Source organism: Saccopteryx leptura, chromosome 12, assembly GCF_036850995.1.
Source record: "Saccopteryx leptura isolate mSacLep1 chromosome 12, mSacLep1_pri_phased_curated, whole genome shotgun sequence".
In the NCBI taxonomy this organism is placed as follows: domain Eukaryota; kingdom Metazoa; phylum Chordata; class Mammalia; order Chiroptera; family Emballonuridae; genus Saccopteryx; species Saccopteryx leptura.
This window is the reverse complement of record NC_089514.1, coordinates 18,020,152-18,042,265: the sequence shown is the minus strand read 5'-3', so window position 1 is coordinate 18,042,265 and position 22,114 is coordinate 18,020,152. Positions and strand designations below refer to the sequence as shown.

The 22,114-nt window shown below is 44.7% G+C and overlaps 1 protein-coding gene across 5 annotated transcripts in view; it reads left to right on the top strand.

Moving 5' to 3' along the window:
* The first annotated feature begins 463 nt into the window (after positions 1 to 463).
* Positions 464 to 22,114, top strand: part of DNAH11 (dynein axonemal heavy chain 11) — a 302,981-nt gene continuing 281,330 nt past the window's right edge. For 2 of the 5 annotated variants that reach the window (XM_066354493.1, XM_066354491.1), the window contains exons 1-6: positions 467 to 966; positions 1,911 to 2,054; positions 9,744 to 9,940; positions 11,115 to 11,304; positions 12,502 to 12,601; positions 15,773 to 15,984. In XM_066354493.1, the coding sequence (XP_066210590.1) occupies positions 619 to 966; positions 1,911 to 2,054; positions 9,744 to 9,940; positions 11,115 to 11,304; positions 12,502 to 12,601; positions 15,773 to 15,984 (1,191 nt within the window). In that variant the 5' untranslated portion in view covers positions 467 to 618. Of the gene's footprint in view, positions 967 to 1,910; positions 2,055 to 9,743; positions 9,941 to 11,114; positions 11,305 to 12,501; positions 12,602 to 15,772; positions 15,985 to 22,114 lie in introns of all 5 variants that reach the window. The other 3 variants (XM_066354490.1, XM_066354489.1, XM_066354492.1) reach the window with 2 other exon arrangements.

Below are 22,114 nucleotides of genomic sequence, written 5' to 3'. Positions count from 1 at the left end.
GAATCCCGATCGCCCCTTCTTGTCACTTAGTCCTTACGTGACTTCGTTTCCTTGCCCATACCAATTAGACGACCATTTGGAGCCAGGCCTTTCTGTGAATCACAGGAAATGATCAAGGTGAAAGATTTAGCATGAAACTCCACCCAAGATGGTATTGCTTAAACCACAGCAGTTAATCGGTGCCGGGCCGTGATTCGTCCTTACTAGCAGCAAAAGAGACGTCCAGGGGGCCGCGGGGCCGGAGGGCACTGGAGGGGGCCCAACGAGGGGCTCAGATCCGTGGAGGCCGCTCCCCTGCCGGGTTTGGGGCTCAGAGCCTGAAGGCCGCGCCCCTTCACGCTCGCTCCGCCCCCAGCGGGCCGGGGTGGGGACTCTGTCCCCCTGGAAACGGGACGCGCAGCTCGCCCGGGTCCAGCGCCTCGGCACGCCCCGCTCGCACTGCGCGCGGAAGCCGGCTCTTAAGTAGCCGCAGGTGGGGAGGGTGGGCGGCGCTCTCGGTGGCCGCGGGAGGAGTTGGGAGCCTCTCGGGGGGTGTGTGCGGAGGGGTGTCCTCACCCACCCGGGACTGGGCAGGGTGCGCGCGGAGCCGGCGAGTCCCCCGTCTCCTCGGACGTGCCGATGGCAGCTCCGTCGGTAGCTCGGCAGGTGCGGGGCGTCCAGGAGGTCCCAACCCTTCGGTTAACCCCAGGCGCGGGTCTGGAGGCGGCGGGCGTGCTGGAGCTGGAGGAGGAGGAAGAAGAGGAGGAGGCGGCGGCCAGGAGAGCGCGGAGTTTCGCCCAAGACGCGCGGGTGCGTTTCCTCGGCGGCCGCCTGGGGCAGATGCTGGCACTGCCGGAGGAGAAATGGAGCCAGTATTTGGAGAGCGAGGACAACCGGCAGGTCCTGGGACAGTTTCTGGAGAGCCCCAGCCCCGCCTGCCTTGTGTTCAGCGTCGCCGCCGCGGGGCGGCTCGTGGCCTCCTGGGAGGTAAGAAGCGACGGGCGAGGGGTCCCGGCCACGCCGTCCATCCGGCATAGCGGGTACTTGGGTGCGGACAGGCCATTCGCGCCTTCTTGGGTTCACGCACTCGGGCTCTTTAAAAAACTTTTTGAAGTCCGCCCGGGCGTCGGCAGAATCCCCGAGGAGCGCCCACTCTGCAGCTAAGCGGCTGTGGATGGTTTTCTAGAAGGCCAGCCCTTGCGCCTGCTCGACCCGCATAAAGCAGGACAAGCAGAGTTTCTTTAGCCGCCCGGGCTTTAGGCGCACGGTGGGTTCTGTGCTGGGTAACTTCCGTTTCAACCTCTCAGCTTGGGTCACTCTGGAGCCGCAACCTTTAAAAATGTGTTCAACTTGACAAGTACTCTGCCTGTCAACCCCATTTGATCCCTTCCAAATGAGTGCCGAGGTGGTCTGCGCAAACGTAGTGCTTCCCAGCCATCAAGGGGCCATCCTTTCTGCCCTCCTTTCCTCTTTCCGTCCCCCACCCCTCCAACTTTAATGTTTAGACTGCTCACCCACTTGAAGGTTAACGTATCACCTACAGGTGCAGCTTTGTCAGCTAGCATTTTTCAAGTGTGAAACGTTTGGAGCAAGGTTTAAAACCTTCAGGTGGCACGCGCCTCAGGGAAAGTAAAGTGTTCTTGTCACTAGATGTGGTCGTTAGGATAGTTGGGAAATAGGATCCCAGGGAAGAGAGACAGTAACCGGAACTCGCCTTTGGGTTTTGTGAGTTGTGAAATTTTTTGTTTTGCTACTTTCCTAATCATGACTAATTAAAAAAAATTGTCAGTAGACAAGGAGACAGAACACTTAATTCTAGTAGGTACGGGTTTTGTTTCTTTTGCTAGCAATCTACAATAGATACGAGTTAGAGTCTGCTTGTTAACAGAAATTAACTTGTACTTAAACTAATTATCTTGTTCTTGTTTCAGATTCCAAGAGATGCCAACCATAAACTCGTTTATATTGCCAAGAAGTTTACTGACGGCGTTGGAGTAAATGATTTCTCTCAAATGGTTTTATTTGGAGAGTTACCCACCTCCCCTCTTGGACATGTAACTGCTTTCCTAGATGAGGTACTAGTCTGTCTTTAATATTTGAATCTGTTCGTTTATCTCAGTGACACTTGGAATTATTCGGGAGAAATCTGGCTGCTTTTTAAAAAGAGAGAATAGGTGGAGTATGCTAGCATTTAGGCTGTTCCTGAAATGAACTGATGCTAAGTCCACCGGAGGTCATTTGTAGGGTCATCCTTTTCCTTTTTCAAAATAATGGAAGTAAATAAAAAGCAGCTTGGAGTGAATAGGTCCTTAGCTAGAATTAAACTTGACATTCAGAGAAGAGACAAACTGACACTTTGGAAAGGGTTTTGAAAATCAGTCTTTGATTCTTGTTAGTTTCTAAGTGTCCCTTATGACAGATAATGGTTAAAAGTAATGGAAATAAAGTGCCAGCAGTAGTTGCCTTTAACATCCTCATTTTCTTCCCTCAAATCAGAGAAATGCTCCCTAAACCAGTGTTACTGGCACTTGAATGTGCATCAGAGCCACCAGGGGATTTTGTTAAAGGTGGGCTGAACGGGGCTGGTGTTCTGCGTTTCTAACCCGATGGACCAGCTTTGAGGAACAACATACTGAATGAGTGGGTTCCATGGAATCAGAGCAGTGGTTTGCAGTCTTTGATGAACATTAGCATCACCTGCTTAACATACCGGACCCAGGTCACACCTCAGACCGTTTAAATCAATGCCTGGCTCCCACCAACATCCCCAGGTGATTCTCGTGTTCCGCGAACTGAACTTTGGGAACCGCTGGGTTGGATGTCAGTAAATCATCTCAATCAGCGCAGGCCTGCCAAAAGTAAGGTCAGAATAATTGCCAACCTATTTATGACTATTTCCCACTTCTCTTGTACTGCCTGAGTGAGTCTCTGTGGCTGTCGTTTTGAAAGGAGGTATTTTCTTACTGCTTTTGGGCTCTAAGCCCCGACTTGTTTCCCTCCCCTCCTGTGGAATTGACTTGGCTTTAGCTGATTTCAAAAGATGCTAAGAGAGTTTTCTGTCTTCAGTGTTGGAGACATTTTGGGGTATGTGGCAGGTATATAAGAAATTTGTATTGAACTGAAACTGATGAAAGGATTTTACATAAAAAGTGCTTCTTGGTCATTGAAATCGGACTGCTGTCGGGGTCTGGGAGGGCAAGGCTGCACTTGTCATTGGCACTCTTGATCTGAAGGGGCAAAACTCTTTCAAGTTTCTCTGCTCTTTCTCTGAATTTGTCCTACTCTGAAAGGGTTAAGTGTGAGTAAGCTGTTTAATAAGTACATCTATAGAGGGCATAAAACACCCAGAATGTCAGGAGTTAGGTGGTTTGGGAGGTTCTCATTTAATTATACTTGAGGATATGAGAATTAGGGAGGGGAAAAACTGAGGACCTCACACTTACGGGGTCACTCGGGTCTATTTAAGGCTTAATTTTGGTAGGAAGGAGGCCCTAGGGCATGGTTGCAGATTTTTAGGTTAGAAGTTTCCAAAGATTGTCTGGGCTTAGTATCCAGTATGGCTCACAGAATTGGCTGATTAACAGTTGATGTAACATCCTCTCTCTAGCCAAGATCTCTCTCCCAAATTCCATAGTTGGAGAGCCACCTGCCTCTCTGCCATTCCCACTTGATGTGTAATGGACACCTCAAACCTGACACCCAAAGTTGAGCTGATCTTCTCCAACCTGCGTTACTTGTAGTTGTCCCCAAAGTAGTGACATGAGCTCCCTCAGGCCAGAAAACCTCAGTCAGCTCTGACTGACTCCTTTCTCTGTCTCACACTTTGTAGCTATTTTGTCAGGAAATCATGTGAGTTCCACTTTCAAAGTCTATCCAGTCCCCTTCTCGCTCCACTGCGACCACCCTGGTCCCAGTCACCATGATCTGTCATCTGTGTGACTGCAGTCGTCCCCTGATTGGTCTCCATCTCGACCCTATTCCCAGCAGAGCAGCTGAAGTGATCCTTGCCTAAACATGAGTCAGAACATGTCCCTTCTCTACTCAGACTCTGCACTGCCCCCCCTTCACAGCAAAGAAGGGTCCAGGTACCGTGTATTGTTGCCCACTGGGACTCGGCATCACCGGGAACACTTGTTAGAACTGTAGAACTTCGGGGCCCACTCCAGACATGCGGCATCAGAACCTGCAGGCGATGCTTAGGCTTTAAAGGATGAATGAACTGGCCGCACCTCTGTGATCTGACCTCTTCCTCTCCTCTCTTAGCTCTTCTCACTTGCTAACTCATGGCCCCCTGGCTGGTTCTAATTGCTGCAGACACACAGTTGCCGCAGGGCCTTTGCTCTTGCTATTTCTTCATCTTCCCTAGAATCCACTCAACCAACCCTGTTCTAGTATTTTTGCTCAAACACCTCTTTTCAGTGAAGTCTCCTTCCAGGAGAGCAGGGATCTGTGAGGGACCTACTTCAAGAGCAAAATTCACGATGGGCATGGTGGTGCTGGTGGCAGTGGTGGTGGGTGGAGGTGGGGAGGACAAAAGCAACTCAGTAAGAAAGATAAATATTATTTAATGCAGTATTTAAAATCAAGATGAATGCAGAAAGCCCCAGCACTTTGAATAAAAATAGGACCACTAATAGCACCAGCGCCAAGTCATATTGGAGTTTGTGACGAAAAGGAAAGTCAGTAATACCGATTCTGTCTTTTATTGAGAAAGGTTGGTATTTTGTTCACTGTGAAATGTTTGGCATTGCTTTTAAAAATATTCATCTTGCTCCTGGCTTTTTGGTGCCCTCTTGTATTTTGTTGGCGAGGTGGGTGCCTCACTCGCCTTGGTGCAGTCCGGCCCTGAATCTCTGCTCTGCTCGCTGATGTGTCCCAGACACACAGTCCGTTGCTCCACATGCAGTAGGGGCTCAGGGAATACTTGTTCAGTGCATGAAGGTTAAGTAAGGGCTAAATGATATCCTTATAAAAAAGAGCACTGAAGCTCCGAAGCTTCAAGATATTTAGGGACAAAGCATTTGGTACATGATTTCTGAGATCTCCACTTGAATTTTTGGACATTTATGTGAAAGGACATTTATGGGAAATTTTATGCTAATAAGCTCATAGTGTTTATTTGTGCATTTAATTAATATCTATTGACTACCAATTTGGTGCCATGACTGGCAACTAGGGATGCAGTTTCTGCCCTCGGGAAGGGCACAGTCTAAGCAGGGAGGCAGGCAGCGGAGCCAGCAGGGATGGGGCACAGTGGGCCGTGGGCTCCAGCAGCCTGCTGGGCGGGCTGCCGTGGGCTCCAGCAGCCTGCTGGGCAGGCCTCCTGGCACCCCCTGCCTCCTGTGGGTCAGTGGGGAGGGCGGGGAGTGCTGAACGGGATGACCCTAGGTCTCCGTTTGCCGGGACAGTTTTAGTTTCCACCTCTTAGAGACCAGTTAACATCTGCTGATGATTCTTAGCCTTCTTGTTCACCGTGGTCCACAGTGAAATGGTAAATTACCGGTCCCCGGAGGACAAGGGGGAGACAGCCAGATGTAGGAAACGGAATACGGGCATTCTGACCAGAGGAAGAAGCATTGCAAAGACACAGAGGAGAGAAGATGCAAGTTTATTATTTTTTTTAAAGGGAGTAAAGTGATGTCACTAGATTGGGACACCTGAGCTGCGGGGTAGTGAGAAATAAGGCTGGAGGGGCCGATGAGCCTTATGCCACTTTGTCAGGTGGTTTTCAGCAGAGCCTGCTGCCAAACCCGTATCCATATCCGTACCCATGTGCTCGCTGGAAGGTGGTGGTGGTGATGCATGTTCTGTGAAGGATTTTATCAGGGCAGGCCAAATTTGGAAGTTTGGGCATCAAATGGAATGTTAGTGGTCATTTATAACTTGCATTCCAGGCTGGTCAACTTCTGACTTTCTGGATGACTTGTACCTTAACAAGAAACACATTAAGTGCAAGGGTTGGTGAATTGGTGACTCAGTTGAGGAGTGAGGGAGAGACTGTTACTGAAGGTACTGATTAGACTGAAAAGGACTGAGGGCATTTTCCAGTGTCGGGTTTCTTTAACAGGAAAGAATAAAGAAGGGATGGACCAGCCTGACCAGGCGGTGGTGCAGTGGATAGAGCGTCAGACTGGGATGCGGAGGACCCAGGTTTGAACCCCAAGGTCGCCAGCTTGAGCGTGGGCTCATCTGGTTTGAGCAAAAGCTCACCAGCTTGGACCCAAGGTCGCTGGCTCGAGCAAGGGTTTACTCGGTCTGCTGAAGGCCCACGGTCAAGGCACATATGAGAAAGCAATCAATGAACAACTAAGGTGTCGCAACGAAAAACTGATGATTGATGCTTCTCACTTCTCTCCGTTTCTGTCTGTCTGTCCCTATCTATCCCTCTGTCTGACTCTCTCTGTCTCTAAAAAAAAAGAAGGGATAGACAAGCTGTTTGAACAGAAGGTGGGAAAGTTGTTTGTGACTTTATATTCACTTTTTGTTTTTCATTTCAATAATCTAATATACTCTCACTTATATTCAAGATTGATTTGTTGATTGATTTTAGAGAGAGGGAGGGAGGGACAGAAAGAGAGAGAGAGAGAGGCATCAACTTGTCGTTGCTTCACTTTAGTTGATTATTGATTGCTTGTTGTATGTGCCTTGACCTGGGCAAGCCCAGGTTTTCAAACTGGTAACCTCAGTGTTCTAGGTCAATGGTTTATCCACTGTGCCACCCAGGTCAGGCTAGTCTCACTTGTATTCAGTGTTAAGTAGCCTTTGAGGTCTGACTCACATATAGACTGATTAATAGTAGTTCATGTTGCTATATTGGGGCCTCCCAACTTTCCCCTCCAGTCTCGGTCTCTCTTCTGGGCTCTGGGCTTAGACATCCACCTTCCTTCTGGACGTGGCTGCTTGATGTATAATGGACCTCGCAAATCTAACATGTTTAAAATTGAACTCTTGATGTCCCCTCAACATTGTGTCCACATACATTATTTGTACCAGTATTATATAATTAAATTTAGCACAAGTGTTTAAAATGTATTGTAGTTATTTTTTAAAATTCTGTTATGTTGACCCAGATCTTGAAAGAAACAATACTTGTGGATGTTTATCAAGCCAGAAATGAAGCATGATTAGGTTATTGTAGTTAATGCCTCGGCCCCATTCTGGACTTGCCAATTTAAGTAGCCATATAAATCATAAAACTACCGAAGAACTTCAGAACTAAAACAAAACAAGCCCCCAATTAATTGAATTCCTCTCTATATAGTTTAAACCTTTATTTTTTTATTTTTATTTATTCATTTTTTAGAGAGGAGAGAGAGACAGGGAGACAGAGAAGGGGGGGAGGAGCTAGATAGAAGCATCAACTCCCATATGTGCCTTGACCAGGCAAGCCCAGGGTTTCGAACCGGCGACCTCAGCATTTCCAGGTCGATGCTTTATCTACTGCACCACCACAGGTCAGGCCTCTCTCTATAGTTTAATACGTTTGTATCATAATTAAAGAGCACATCCCGAGTCTATTTGTTTTAAATGATGTTTATGGCGCTACTCTGGCTGGGAAGAGTTTGTGGCTCGGAACTTCCTACCAGTTTTATCTGCAGCTTGTGATACAGTTTTGAACTTTAAGAGAAGTAGGCCTCTGGAGGCATTGAGAGGTACAGCTCGGTAGTTACAGATCATCACAGGGATGTAAAGTACAGCACAGGGAACAGCGTCAATAATAATGTCATAACTATGTATGATGTCACCAGGTGGGTACCAGAAATATTGGAGGGGTCACTTTGTAAATTATGTAATTGCCTAACCACTGTGTTTGTGCACCTGAAACTGATACAAAATAATATTGAATGTCAACTGTCATTGAACGATGAAATTTTAAAAAAGTTAGCCTTATCACAGAATCGTAAAGACAGTGCCAGTCTCAAACAGTACCCTGTAGATGAGAAATACTGAGTAACTAGAATTTTTCTCCCATCTGACTTTTATTTATTTATTTAATTAATTTTTTTTAATTTTTTTTTTTTTTTCTTTCTGAAGCTGGAAATGGGGAGAGACAGTCAGACTCCCGCATGCGCCCGACTGGGATCCACCTGGCACGCCCAGCAGGGGCGAAGCTCTGCCCACCAGGGGGCAATGCTCTGCCTGGGGCAGAGGCCAAGGAGCCATCCCCAGCGCCCGGGCCATCTTTGCTCCAATGGAGCCTTGGCTGCGGGAGGGGAAGAGAGAGACAGAGAGGAAGGAAGGGGGGGGGTGGAGAAGCAAATGGGCGCTTCTCCTATGTGCCCTGGCCGGGAATCGAACCCGGGTCCCCCGCGTGCCAGGCCAACGCTCTACCGCTGAGCCAACCAGCCAGGGCTTCCCATCTGACTTTTAGAAAATGCTGTTGCTGTCAAAGATTTACTAGGGAAAGCGGTCTTGCAGTGGGTCAGTGCATGTCCCGGCCCACGAGCCTCTCAGTCTGGTGTCCACAGCTCTGCAAGAACTGTCCGGCCTTTCTTTCAGCCATTCCTTTGGGGGGTCTGGACTCTGACTCTAGGCGGGCCAGACTGGCAGTTTCCCAGGGCCCCGTGTTCCTGCAGTCATCCATGACTTCATAGATCAGTGTCCAGCTTTCTGGAATGCCTGCTCTGACCTTTCATTTTAAAGATTCCAACCAAGTAGTAACTCTCCTGGCAAGTCTTCCCAGAAACCCCACCCTCCCAAAGCCAGGAATTTCTCCTGCTTCCCGGTGCGTCCTGATTGGTGCACCGTAAGCGTGCGTCCAGCTAGGGCAGTTCCTCCATCCCGGGACCCGACCCACCGAGCTCACTCAGCTCACTCACCGCAGGCGGAGACTGAATCTTATAATCTCCGTTTTCCTGGCTCGACATGTCATGGGTGCCGAGCAGGAAGCATGTAGTAGTAAAACACGGCGGAAAGATTTGTTTCAACATCATTAGAAGACCAAAGAGAATTTCCAGTGTGTTTTTACCAAGGTTGTAGCCGGGGAGATGTGTAATGGATATCTCAAATAAACTTTTAAAAGGTGGGATAACTATTTTCTGAGCATTTTAGCTGATGGAAATGTTACAGTATAATTTTGGTAGACAAGGGTAGATTATATCAGAAAAGTGAAAAATGTTTAAAATTAGTAAATATGGAAAAGAGTGGGAAAGCAAGAAAGAGACCAAGTTTGTTAACAGATTGTCATTAATCATGCTGGGTTCTGGGAATAAAAAATAATAATTTTTGAGGGTCTTCATATATAATGCATGATTTCATCAATATACCCAATTTAATGATAGAAGGAGTCCCAAAAAGATCCATGTAACTAAATAAACATCTTCCTGACTGTCAAACTTAAATCCACTGGGATGCCAACCGGGACTTGTGATGAAGATTAGTTTACCCTGACCTCCATGTGATCTAGAAAGACTCTTTTCATTAATGCATCTGCCAATGTGCTCAGTTTGCATTAAGAAAGCAATTTATTTACTTGACGTGATTCTTCTTATTTCATACCATGTTTGAGTTGTTGAGAACCTCCCCAAATGCTTGATAAGTGGGCAAGTGAATGGGCAAGCAGTAAATTATTTCCTTTTTGAGAGAATTTGTCTCATTAAGTCTAAATGGGTCACTGATTTTGTCTTCTCTTTGTAGATTTGCTATCGTAGCTGCATATATATGAAATTAAGGGGTTTTGTTGCTGATTTTGGTCTGACAAGAAAATCTTTGAAGGAACACATTGTGTGTAACTTAACTGCTTTTAAAAATGTTTCTCTTTTTAGATTTTAGTGCCAATTCTTTCTAATAGGAGCAACCATAAATCCTGGTCCTGTTTTATTTCACAAGACATGGAACGTCACATAGAAGTCATGAAACATAAAATGCAAATTTTTAGGGGTAAAATGTTGAGAAGAACTTTCCTACCAATACCCACTATTGCTGGAAAACTTGACCTGGACCAGAAACATCCAGAGACCAAGTATGTAATGACGTGGTGTATATAGGATACTAAAATGCAGAGCCAACATACCCATTTAATGCCACACCCCCAGGAAATTATTAGCAAAATATAGAATTATAACAATATAACTTATTTTTAAAGATTTTATTGATTTTTTTTAGCCTGACCTCTGGTGGCGCAGTGGATAAAGCATCGACCTGGGAACATTGAGGTTGCCGGTTCAAAACCCTGCACTTGTCTGGTCAAGGCATATATGGGAGTTGATGCTTCCTGCTCCTCCCCCCTTTCTCTCTCTCTCTCTCTCTCTCTCTCTCTCTCTCTCTTCCTCTCCCTCCCTCCTCTCTAAAATAAATAAAAAAAAATAAATTCTTAAAAAAAAAATTAAAAAAAAAAAGATTTTATTGATTTTTTTTTTAAGAGGAGAGAGAAGGGGGAGGAGCAAGAAGCATCAACTAGTAGTACCGTATTTACCCATGTAGAAGATGCTCCCATGTATAAGATGCACCTTAATTTTGGGGCCTGAAATTTGAAAAAAAAAATTATTAGATAACTTCATTGAACTCAAGTTTTATTCATCATAAAGTTTATACAACTCTTTATCACATGAAAAAGCAGGAAATGTAAGTAAAAAAATTTACAACCACTGTATAAGACATACCCAGTTTTTAGACCCCAAAATTTTCAGAAAAGGTATGTCTTATACATGAGGAAATATGGTAGTTGCTTTTCAGATGTTCCTTGACTGGGCAAGTATGGAGTTTCAAACTGGTGACCTCAGTATTCCAGGTTGATACTCTGTCCTATATCCACTGTGCCACCACAGGTCAGGAAATGACATATTTTTATAATAATGTCGTGCTGAAGCACCATACGTATTATTTCCTTTCAAAGTATACTTTTTAAAGCAAGTTGTAACAATTGCCATGATGTCAAGAATGTTATTTTAGTAAAATGGTTTTGAGGAAATTATTCTTTGTTTAACAGTGTTTTTTTAATGTTAGAGATAGGCCAATGACAATAACAATGTCCCAACTCACATTGAGGCCATAAAAATAATGGATCTGATTTTGAAGTATTCTTATTTAGAAAACTAGTTCATGAATACATAAAATACTTTGTTAAAAGCCAAGTCCTGTCCTTATTGGGGGGAAATGATTTGTTTTTGAATTCCTTATCCTTTTGATGTTTGCAGGCTAGAGCCAAGTGAAAGGACGATGCTCCATGCGATCGAATCAGTGGTTATTAAATGGTCACATCAAATCCAAGAGCTTACAGAAAAAGAGTCAGTGCAGCCTCTGCTGAATGGTCTTCACTCGCATCCTCAAACAGAACTGGAATTCTGGACAGTGAGGAGAGAGAATCTGTCATGCATTTATGACCAAGTAAGTAGTTAGCCCTAGAAATGGCTTGTCATTTGAATTGGCAAAGCCCTTTGTAGAATAGGCTCTGTAATGCAATGATTTCCAATCATTCTAAAAATTGAACATACAGTCTTTGAATGACTTAATAATTTGCTCTCTAATTCCAAAGTACTGTATAGTATGCGCTTTTAAAATTAAGGGGGGTTGCCTGACCAGGTGGTGGTGCAGTGGATAGAGCATCAGACTGGGACATGGAGGACCCACGGTTGAAAACCAAGGTTGCCGGCTTGAGCACGGGCTCACCAGCTTGAGCGTGGGATCACAGGCGTGACCCCAAGGTCTCTGGCTTGAAGCCCAAGGTCGCTGGCTTGAAGCCCAAGGTTGCTGGCTTGAGTGCGGGCTCACCAGCTAGAGCGTGGGATCACAGGCGTGACCCCAAGGTCGCTGGCTTGAAGCCCAAGGTCGCTGGCTTGAAGCCCAAGGTTGCTGGCTTGAGCAAGGGGTCACTCGCTCTTCTAGAGCCTTCCCATCAAGGCATCAATGAACAACTAAGGTGCCACATGAAGAATTGATGCTTCTCATCTCTCTCCCATCCTGTCTGTCTGTCCATATCTGTCAAAAAAAAAAAAAAAAAAAAGGTTAAAATTAATGGGGGTTAAAATTAGTTTTACCTGTTTGAGACTATTTTGACAGCATTGAAGATAACTGGGAACACTTCATGGCATAGAAAGAGAGTGACTCCCCAGGGAAACATGGAAATTTAGGAGATTTAATTAATCTCGTCAATTTAATTGACCTGGGAAGGAATATGGGCTAGAGGGATGTCCCTTTGGGAGAGCTAACTTTGGTCCCTCTGCTGGGTACTTGCCTTCCAAGTGACTCAACTTAATGTTCTAAAAACTAAGACATTTATTCATATGTTTGCACGTCTCTTAGAGATTTTCTGAACCACAGCAAGAAATTTTAATATTTTACTTGTATACTAATGTGTAAATTGACAGATTTTTTTTTTGGAAAATACAAATCAAGAAAATTAAGAAAAAAAAAGTTATTTTAAAAATTACTTTAGGCTTGAAACCAGATGTCTTTGACGGGTTAACTACTGTGTGTATTGTGTGTAAGTGGAATATAATTGAAGTATTTTATTACAGGATACATTTATTTAGTGATTAATTTAACTTGTATTTGTTAAAAAGAAATGTATTTTTTCTAATTTAGCTTCAGGCTCCTACTGTCCTCAAAATGGTTAAGATCCTGAAAACGAAACGAAGCAGCTATTTCCCAACTTTGAAGGGCATTTTCGTGGCTGTGAAAAGTGGTAAGACTGGTTTCTTGGCCTTCAGTGCCCCTCAGGACCTGGCCCCTGTCTGCCTGCCCCCTCAGCGCCCCTATGCCATTAGCCTGTTCATGAAATGATTGCACTTGGCTCTTCTCCTGTTACATTCATCCTAATCATCCGTAACTCTGTCCTCCATTTGTACTGAACTGTTAGGGCACCTAACTGGCAGGCACCTACCAGAGCAGGCCCGGATTGAAGTTGTATTGAGTGTGTGTGTGTGGGGGGGAAGGCCTTTGGTGCTCAGCAGGGCGGAAGCCCTGTGTAGAGGTTCCTGATCGGCAGTTGGGCTGCGGTAGGTTCACTTAGTCCTGAGCGGACTCTGAATGTGTTTCACATGTACCACTCACTTAGCGCAGAAGAACTCAAAGTCATCGTCGAAGTTGTAAAGATTAAACATACAGAGAGGAGGGTTGGTTCGCTTGCTGGATTTTGAACTGGTGGTGCCTGCGCATTGTCAAAACCCAGACATTATACAAAGGGACACAATGAAAAGTCCCCTTGTCCTCTCACTGTCCAGTCCCAAAGCCCCCGGGGGTAGCTGCCCTCCCCAGTTTCTGGCCGTGTTTCTTGAGGTGTGTTTAAGGAAAGACACACAGGAGGGCCTGCGAAATCACCAGATGTGCTTATCACATTGGTTTTTTTTCTTAATAAGAAACATTTATTTTCCGGCCCTGGCTGATTGGCTCCATGGTAGAGCGTTGGCCTGGTGTGTGGAAGTCCTGGGTTTGATTCCTAGGCAGGGCACACAGGAGAAGTGCCCATCTGCTTCTCCACCCTTCCCCCTCTCCTTGCTCTCTGTCTCTCTCTTCCCCTCCTGCAGCCAAGGCTCCATTGGAGCAAAATTGGCCCGGGCGCTGAGGATGGCTCTGTGGCCTCTGCCTCAGGTGCTAGAATGGCTCTGGTTGCAACAGAGCAATGCCCCAGATGGGCAGAGCATCGCCCCCTGGTGGGCATACCAGGTGGATCCTGGTTGGGCACATGTGGGAGTCTGTCTGACTGCCTCCCTGCTTCTCACTTCAAAAAAAAATACCAAAAAAAAAAAAAAAAAAAAAAAGAAAGAAACGTTTATTTTTCCACAGATGCCTGGTCTGTCTGGGAAAAGTAAGAATTAAAATTTTATTGCATTTCTTATTTTTCCTTTTTATTGAATTTATTGGGGTAACACTGGCTAAGAAAATTATACAGTTTTCAGGTGCCCAAGTCTATGACACACTTCTGTACACTGTCTCACCACATTTTAAGGGCATTTGATCTATTAGATGCAGTTATTTAACTTGAAAATTAACATAGATTAAAACACTGAGTATAAACCATGAGCGTACCTGGGGAGTGACAGTTCCGGCCTGGAGGCCTTTTTTTTTAGGTGGCAGGACGAATGGGTGACGTGGCAAGTAAGCAACATGGTGGTGGGGCGCACACGTGACTCTGGACAGTTCAAAAAAGATTCAGCAGGCATTTGTCTATTTTTTTTTTTTCCTGATAGAGGTCTTTTGGGATAACACCTGAAAGTAAGAATTTAATTCCCTAGCTTTATAAATAAAGTTCATTTTTACTTAATTAAAGGTACTTGTAACCTCAGGAGCAAAATGGAGTCTGATGGAGACCCAGTTAGGGTGCATGACAACGATCAAATTCAATGAAGAAAATTTGGTTTAGATTAAGCAGTGATGGATAATAGTTAACTGTTTAAATTTTTCTTTATATATATATAGCATTTTAAAAAAATTATTCCTTTTATCCTGCTTAACAATATTTGTAATTGAGCTAAAATTCACATAACACAAAAAGTAATTTTAAAGTAGACAGTTGAGGGGCATTTAGTATATTCACAATGTTGAACCATCTCTAGTTCCAAAGTATGTTCATCACCCATGCTTGACAATTTAAAAAGTTATTTAAAAAAGTTATGTTTAATAATATAATAGAAAATTTCCCAGCTCTTGCCCAAGTTAGGCTCATAGGACACTGGGATGAGACAATAAATGATTAAATTGTGCTAGACAGAATACCTTGGAGGAATTAACATTGTAGCGAAGAAGCTAGTAGTAATCCAGACCATAAGGTGACAGCTCTACAGAGATGTCTTATTCCCAGGGTTTCTCTGGGGTTGAGTAAGTTTCTTTAGACCCTCAGGGTGTTTTCCTACTGAGTCTTTAGTCAGTTTGCTTGTGCTGTGTGAGTAGCTACACCAGGGGTCCCCAAACTTTTTTTTTTTTTGGTATTTTTCTAAGCTGGAAACGGGGATAGACAGACAGACTCCCGCATGCGCCCGACCGGGATCCACCCGGCATGCCCACCAGGGGGCAATGCTCTGCCCCTCCGGGGCCTCGCTCTGTCGCGACCAGAGCCACTCTAGCGCCTGGGGCAGAGGCCAAGGAGCCATCCCCAGCGCCCGGGCCATCCTTGCTCCAATGGAGCCTTGCTGCGGGAGGGGAAGAGAGAGACAGAGAGGAAGAGAGGGGGAGGGGTGGAGAAGCAGATGGGCGCTTCTCCTGTGTGCCCTGGCCAGGAATCGAACCCGGGACTTCTGCACGCCAGGCCGACGCTCTACCACTGAGCCAACTGGCCAGGGCTGGGTCCCCAAACTTTTTACACAGGGGGCCAGTTCACTGTCCCTCAGACCATTGGAGGGCCGGGCTATAAAAAAAACTATGAACAAATCCTTATGCACACTGCACATATCTTATTTTAAAGTAAAAAAAACAAAACAAAACGGGAACAAATACAATATTTAAAATAAAGAACAAGTAAATTTAAATCAACAAACTGACCAGTATTTCAATGGGAACTATGGGCCTGCTTTTGGCTAATGAGATGGTCAATGTGCTCCTCTCACTGACCACCAATGAAAGAGGTGCCCCTTCCGGAAGTGCGGCGGGGGGCCGGATAAATGGCCTCAGGGGGCTGCATGCGGCCCGCAGGCCGTAGTCTGGGGACCCCTAAGCTACACCATGGCTCTCCTGAGTGGTGGTTACAGACAGAGAGTGGATAGAGGCTTCCCAACCCACCATGTGTCAACTGTGGGATAAATGATATAAGAAGAAACAGGCCAACATTAAGTCCAGCCATGTTGTTTTGCATTGTTCTCTTGAACTTAGACGTTTAAAAAAGAGCCTGTCCCCCATTAACAGTGGTTTTCTTTCCCTACAGCTCTTCTCGAAGCGCAAGACGTGGAACTCTACCTGCGACCACTCAGGACACACATTCAGCGTCTCCAGGAGACTGAATTCCCCCAGACCTGCCGATTAATCGCCCCGTTGTTTCATACCATCTGCCTGATCTGGAGTCACTCCAAGTTTTATAATACCCCTGCTCGGGTTATAGTGTTATTGCGGGAGTTCTGTAATCTCTTCATTGATCGGGTATGTAGCATTAAAAATAGGAATAATAAAAAGATTGCCATGTGGTAGGTTTTATTAGGTCAGTGTAGAATGAGTAAACCTAGTCTACAGTCAGAACACCATTTCTTTCTTTCTCCCTCTCTTTCTTTTTCTTTTTTTTTTTTCCAGGAAAAGCTTTTACGGTAACCAGGGCTAGGTGACTTTTTATCCTAAATAGCAAAGGAGAGTTCTGGATAGAAGTCAAACACATTCAAAGGGCAGGTTGTTACTGAATTTTGTTTGTTTAATCTTCAAAGGGATTTAAGGCGACTTCTAATAAAAGGCAGCCATGCACAGTACTTTGTAGCTGTCCCTGAGGTTTGCTTAGGAACGCTGGCCGGCGGGAGACGGTTGGAAAGTAAGTTAGGAGAATCTGGCTGGAAAAAGATTATTCTCAAAAACCAGTCGTGGAATTGCATTAAATAAATTCTGATTAATTGTTGATCTTTAAAAATCCCATGTTTATAATTGCTTTTCCGCTCTTCAGTTAACTTGCAAAATGCTAAAAAAAACACAAAAAAAACAACTAGACTGCTTCTGTGTCCTTCTGTGTAAATGTTCATTCTTCTTTTGTTTATGAGATCAGAGAATGTGATATGATTTGGGAGCTAAAAGATACTTGGAAGGCAGATGATGTGGCAGTTCTTAGTGGGCCTTAGTCTGCTTGAGCTGTGGTAACAAAATGCCATTGATTGGACGGCTTTATTTTCAGAAAGTATTTACTCAGTCTCGGAGGCCGGGAGCCCAGATCAGGGTGCCGGCACGGTCGTGTTCTGATGAGGGCTCTCGTCCTGGCTTAGAGATAGTTGCCTTCTCTCCGAGTCCTCACCTGGTGGAGAGAGACCTTTCTCTCCTGTTCTTCTTATAAAGCTCAGTCCTGTCAGATTAGGGTCCCACCCTTACAACCTTATTTAAATTCCTTTAATTACCACCGAAAGACCCTGTCTCCAGATAGTCACACTGGTGGTTGGAGCTTCAACATATGAATTTTTGGGACACAGTTCAGTCCGTAGCCGTGTGTGTGTCTGAACCACTAGGAATTATTGTAAACCAGATGCCAGAGAATCAGGATCTGTGCATATGCCTTAGCCCAGGGGTCCCCAAACTTTTTACACAGGGGGCCAGTTCACTGTCCCTCAGACCGTTGGAGGGCCGGACTATAAAAAAAACTATGAACAAATCCCTATGCACACTGCACATATCTTACTTTAAAGTAAAAAAACAAAACGGGAACAAACACAATATTTAAAATAAAGAACAAGTAAATTGAAATCAACAAACTGACCAGTATTTCAATGGGAACTATGCTCCTCTCACTGACCACCAATGAAAGAGGTGCCCCTTCCAGAAGTGCAGCGGGGGCCGGATAAATGGCCTCAGGGGGCCGCATGCGGCCCGCGGGGCCGTAGTTTGGGGACCCCTGCCTTAGCCTTTGAGTTGTTAGGAAGGCTTCCCACCAGAATTGGAGCTCCTCCAGCTGCAGCTGACAAACTGAAGTCAAACAGAACAACAACAAAACAATAGATAAGTTCATGTGAAACTGGGAAGTCTTAGAATGTGATGACTCCAAGAATAGCCTGGGGACTAAATGATCATTTCAGAGCTTCCTGCCATTCTCCATTTTGCTGGTTTATGTTGACTTTATTCTCAGACTCTCACCACGTGTTATGTAAGGTGGCTTTCAGTAGCCCCAGATGTATATATATATCCTGGCAGTAGAGGACTTCGCTGGGAAGAGGCTCTTCGTTTTTAGTTCTGGCTCAGTGTGTCTTCCTTCCATTTTGAAACAGCCATTGTGGCCGAGGAGATGAGATGTTTTGGAGAGGCCGGGGCTACACGTGCTGGAGGACAGTGGATAACTGATCAGCTCTCAGTCACCGATCTAGTCTCATGTTTCCCAGTGGTTTTCACTTCGTGGCTCACATAGAAAACTAAAAAGTTTTTACTGCTCAATGGGGTAAACTGGAAGAGATTGAGAGCCTGGCGAGTCTGCTTGAGTTGAGACCAACAGCTTGGAGCTCCCGCTGCCCCAGGCACCAGGAGTTTGCTGTTCTGAGTAATGGAGAGAACAAAGGTGTCGGATAAACTGGTTAGGGAACTGGGTTCCAGCCCAACCCCTGGTACCTTTTTCAAATGGGTTAACTGAGACTTGAAAGGTAACATCATTGGAAAGGCGACATCATTTGCTCAATTTCTCTCAGACTCTAGGGAGAAACCAGACTAGAGAACAGGTCTAGAGACTTGCAGTTAAGGGTTTCTGGGCTATGATATTGAGTTATTAATATGCTTATTTTTTTTTTCTCTGTGCTTCTGAAGAGGTAGAGTGATATATGGAAAGTATGTTGGACTCAGACGAACGTGGATTCAAATCTAATTGAATCACTTAAGAGAGGTTAAATTATCTCTGTGAGCCTCAGTTTTTATATCAATAAGGGCTGGTAATGCCCAGTTCATGTGCTGTTTTGAGAAACAAATGAGATAACCTAAATGAGATGTCCAGTATGGCAGTTAGTAGAGGCTCGTAATCATTCCAAACTTTTGATTTACAGTTAGTTGAAGCTATTCATAGGACATAACAGGTCAGTTCCTAGCTATATTTTATCTCCTCTGGCTTTATTCTATTTCTGTTTCTCTGTTGTGCAAACTTGGTTTTTGTGCTGCTGTTAAGCATGATCTCTATTGCAGGGTCAATGACTATAAGTAACCACCACTTCTCCCAAACCCCAGAACCTTGTCTCATTTTGAGAGTAAGCCCTGTTAGTGGATACACCCCAGAGGTGGTCATTCATTGCTATCAGTGGCTTGTAAGAAATCCTAGTCACCTTTAAGCAGGGGTCCCCAAACTATAGCCCGCAGGCCACATGCGGCCCCCTGAGGCCATTTATCTGGCCCCTGCCGCTTCTGGAAGGGGCACCTCTTTCATTGGTGGTCAGTGAGAGGAGCATAGTTCCCATTGAAATACTGGTCAGTTTGTTGATTTCAATTTACTTGTTCTTTATTTTCAATATTGTATTTGTTCCCGTTTTGTTTTTTTACTTTAAAATATGTGCAGTGTGCATAGGGATTTGTTCATAGTTTTTTTTTATAGTCCGGCCCTCCAACGGTCTGAGGGACAGAGAACTGGCCCCCTGTGTAAAAGGTTTGGGGACCCCTGCCTTTAAGCCTGTAAACCTATTATCCCTGGCTCCTAGTCCGTGTCAGTGGCCAGAGTTTGCCAAGCTCCTAAAGAAATAATGTCGCTTCTCTTGTTCCTTAGTTACTGCTCCTGTCTTCTGTTCAAAGGTTCTGTTGACCTGATTTCCTTGATTTTTCAAATGGACTTTGTAGTCAATCTGCCGCAACATATTAGGAACCAAAAATCAGTAGTGAGCCAACTTTCATACCCTGGTTCCCTGAAGAGCTAAACTGCCTACTCATAGGTTGTTTGCTGTCTGATTTTATTTATTATATTTAACAAATATTGTATAATGCCTATTATTTGCCAGGAACTCTTCTAAACCCTTTACAGAAACTCACAAATTTAATCCGCATAGCAACACTGACAAAGGTGCTATTAGTAGATTTATTTTTACATTAAAAGCAAAGCAAAACAAAAAGAAATCCTGATGTCCAGAGAAAACAGCTTTCTCAAGGTCACTCAGCTGTAAGTGATGGAATTCTTACTCATTATGCTTAGCTTCATATTTCACAATAAGCTTTTATTTATTTACTTTTAGAGAGAGAGAGAGAGAGGGACAGACAGGAAAGGAGAGAGATGAGAAGCATCAATTTATAGCTGTGGCACCTTAGTTGTTCATTGATTGCTTCTCATACGTGCCTTGACTGGGGTGCTCTAGCTGAGCCAGTGACTCCTTGCTCAAGCCAGCGACCTTTGGGCTCCAGCGCCCCTGTGCTCAAACAGATGATCCCGTGCTCCAGCTGGCGACCTCGGGGTTTTGAGTGTTTGTCCTCAGCATCCCAGGTCGACGCTCGACCCACTGTGCCAGCGCCTGATCAGGCTAATTGTCTATTTTTAATTACAACATAATATGTGGTATACTAATAATGGTAGAATATTCTCATTGCATAAAATTTATAACAATAAAAATACTCTTGCTGCTCTATCACCTTATAATTCAGCAGTTTTGGTATTTCTTTCCTTCAAAACTTACATATCTATTTAGGCATTTTATCATACATATAATTTAATTTTTTCTAGCTTCTTAAAAATGATTTTGTTACTCGAATATTTGGATTCCTTCTAGCATCTTCTATTTATGCATAATATGCAGAAAACATCTCAATGCAAAAATCTTTTTCCTTAATTTGGATAATTGGCTAGTACAAATTCCTAATGTTGATTAAAGTGTACAATCTTTTCATGGCTCTCGAACACTAATATTTACAAATTATTTTCTAAAAGATTTTATCAGTTACACTGCTGTTATCAGTGTATAAAAAGTTTTACTATAACTTACCAGCTTTGAGCATTATCATTTAAAAAAAATTGGCTTGGCCCTGGCCGGTTGGCTCAGCGGTAGAGCGTCGGCCTGGCGTGCGGGGGACCCGGGTTCGATTCCCGGCCAGGGCACATAGGAGAAGCGCCCATTTGCTTCTCCACCCCCACCCCCTCCTTCCTCTCTGTCTCTCTCTTCCCCTCCTGCAGCCAAGGCTCCATTGGAGCAAAGATGGCCCGGGCGCTGGGGATGGCTCCTTGGCCTCTGCCCCAGGCGCTAGAGTGGCTCTGGTCGTGGCAGAGCGACACCCCCTGGTGGGCAGAGCATCGTCCCTGGTGGGCAGAGCGTTGCCCCTGGTGGGCGTGCCGGGTGGATCCCAGTCGGGCGCATGCGGGAGTCTGTCTGACTGTCTCTCCCCGTTTCCAGATTCAGAAAAAAAAAAAAAATTGGCTTGATTTATTGGGTATATAGTGGTATCATGTTGTTTTTTAACTTGTGCCTTGAATGATTTGTGTGATTACACCTTTTTTGTGTTTTCTATTATTGTATTTCCTTATGTAGCTTTCATCTCTTTGCTTCCACAAATCTATTGGCCTCGGTGTTTATGAAACATTTGAATCCTTGCAGTGTTATATGTCAGAAGTCATAAGCTGATTGTCAGCTGCATTAGACCAATAGATCAATGCAGTATTTTTATTATTTTGCTTAGCATTTTAAAATTAAGATTGTTGCCAATAATTAAATTGAAGAGTTCCCATCTGTATTCAGCATTTCAGCCTCCACTGGAAAGTCATTGGTGCCCAACCGATGGTGGCACAGTGGATAAAGCGTCGACCTGGAACACTGAGGTCACCAGTTTGAAACCCTGGGCTTGCCCGGTCAAGGCACGTATAGGGGTTGATGCTTCCTGCTCCTCCCCTCTTCTCTCTCTCTCTAAAATGAATATTAATAATAATAATAATAATAAAAGAAAGTAATTGGCACACTCAGTTACTAGAGCTTCAGGTGCCCTTTTAGGTGGGTCCCATGCTTCTAAGTGACCATGGTCTCCACTGTTTGCTGCTGTAACTGATGTGTGTCACTCATTTTAATTGTCTGCCTGACCCCTCCAGACATTCTAGTCCTAGGCAGCTGTTTATTACTTTAGAAGCAAATGTGTTTCTCTTCACTTGTTTCTAACAGTGACCATTAACATAGTCATTTAGGCCAGACACATAAAAGACATCATCTGGCCACCTCAGATGATAACACACTTGAGCTTTGATAATAGGTTCTTTTTGAAAACATTTCCCTGGTAACCCAGCTCTACAGCCTGGTCACTGAGCTTCACGACCACTGCAGACTCAGCACCTCTCTATTCCACGGCTCGGTATGGCTGCTAAGGATGTTGTCATTCACGAGATAGGTGAGGAAGAGTTTGAGAGGTTGAGCTTGGGTGAGAGGTGTCAGGCTTGAGTAAAAGTGAAAATCCATAAAAGCACATGAAAAATAAAGATGCCTGGAGACAGGCATCAAATGAATAATATTGCCGATAAATTGCTGAATGATAATTGATTGATTGGCTTATTGATAAATAAGTTGGTCGGCAGAATTTTGGTTTGAGGCCTGTGAGATAAACCCGTCGGCTTCTTGTTGATCTGTGCTAATACCACTGAGTATGGGAACAGATTGCTGGT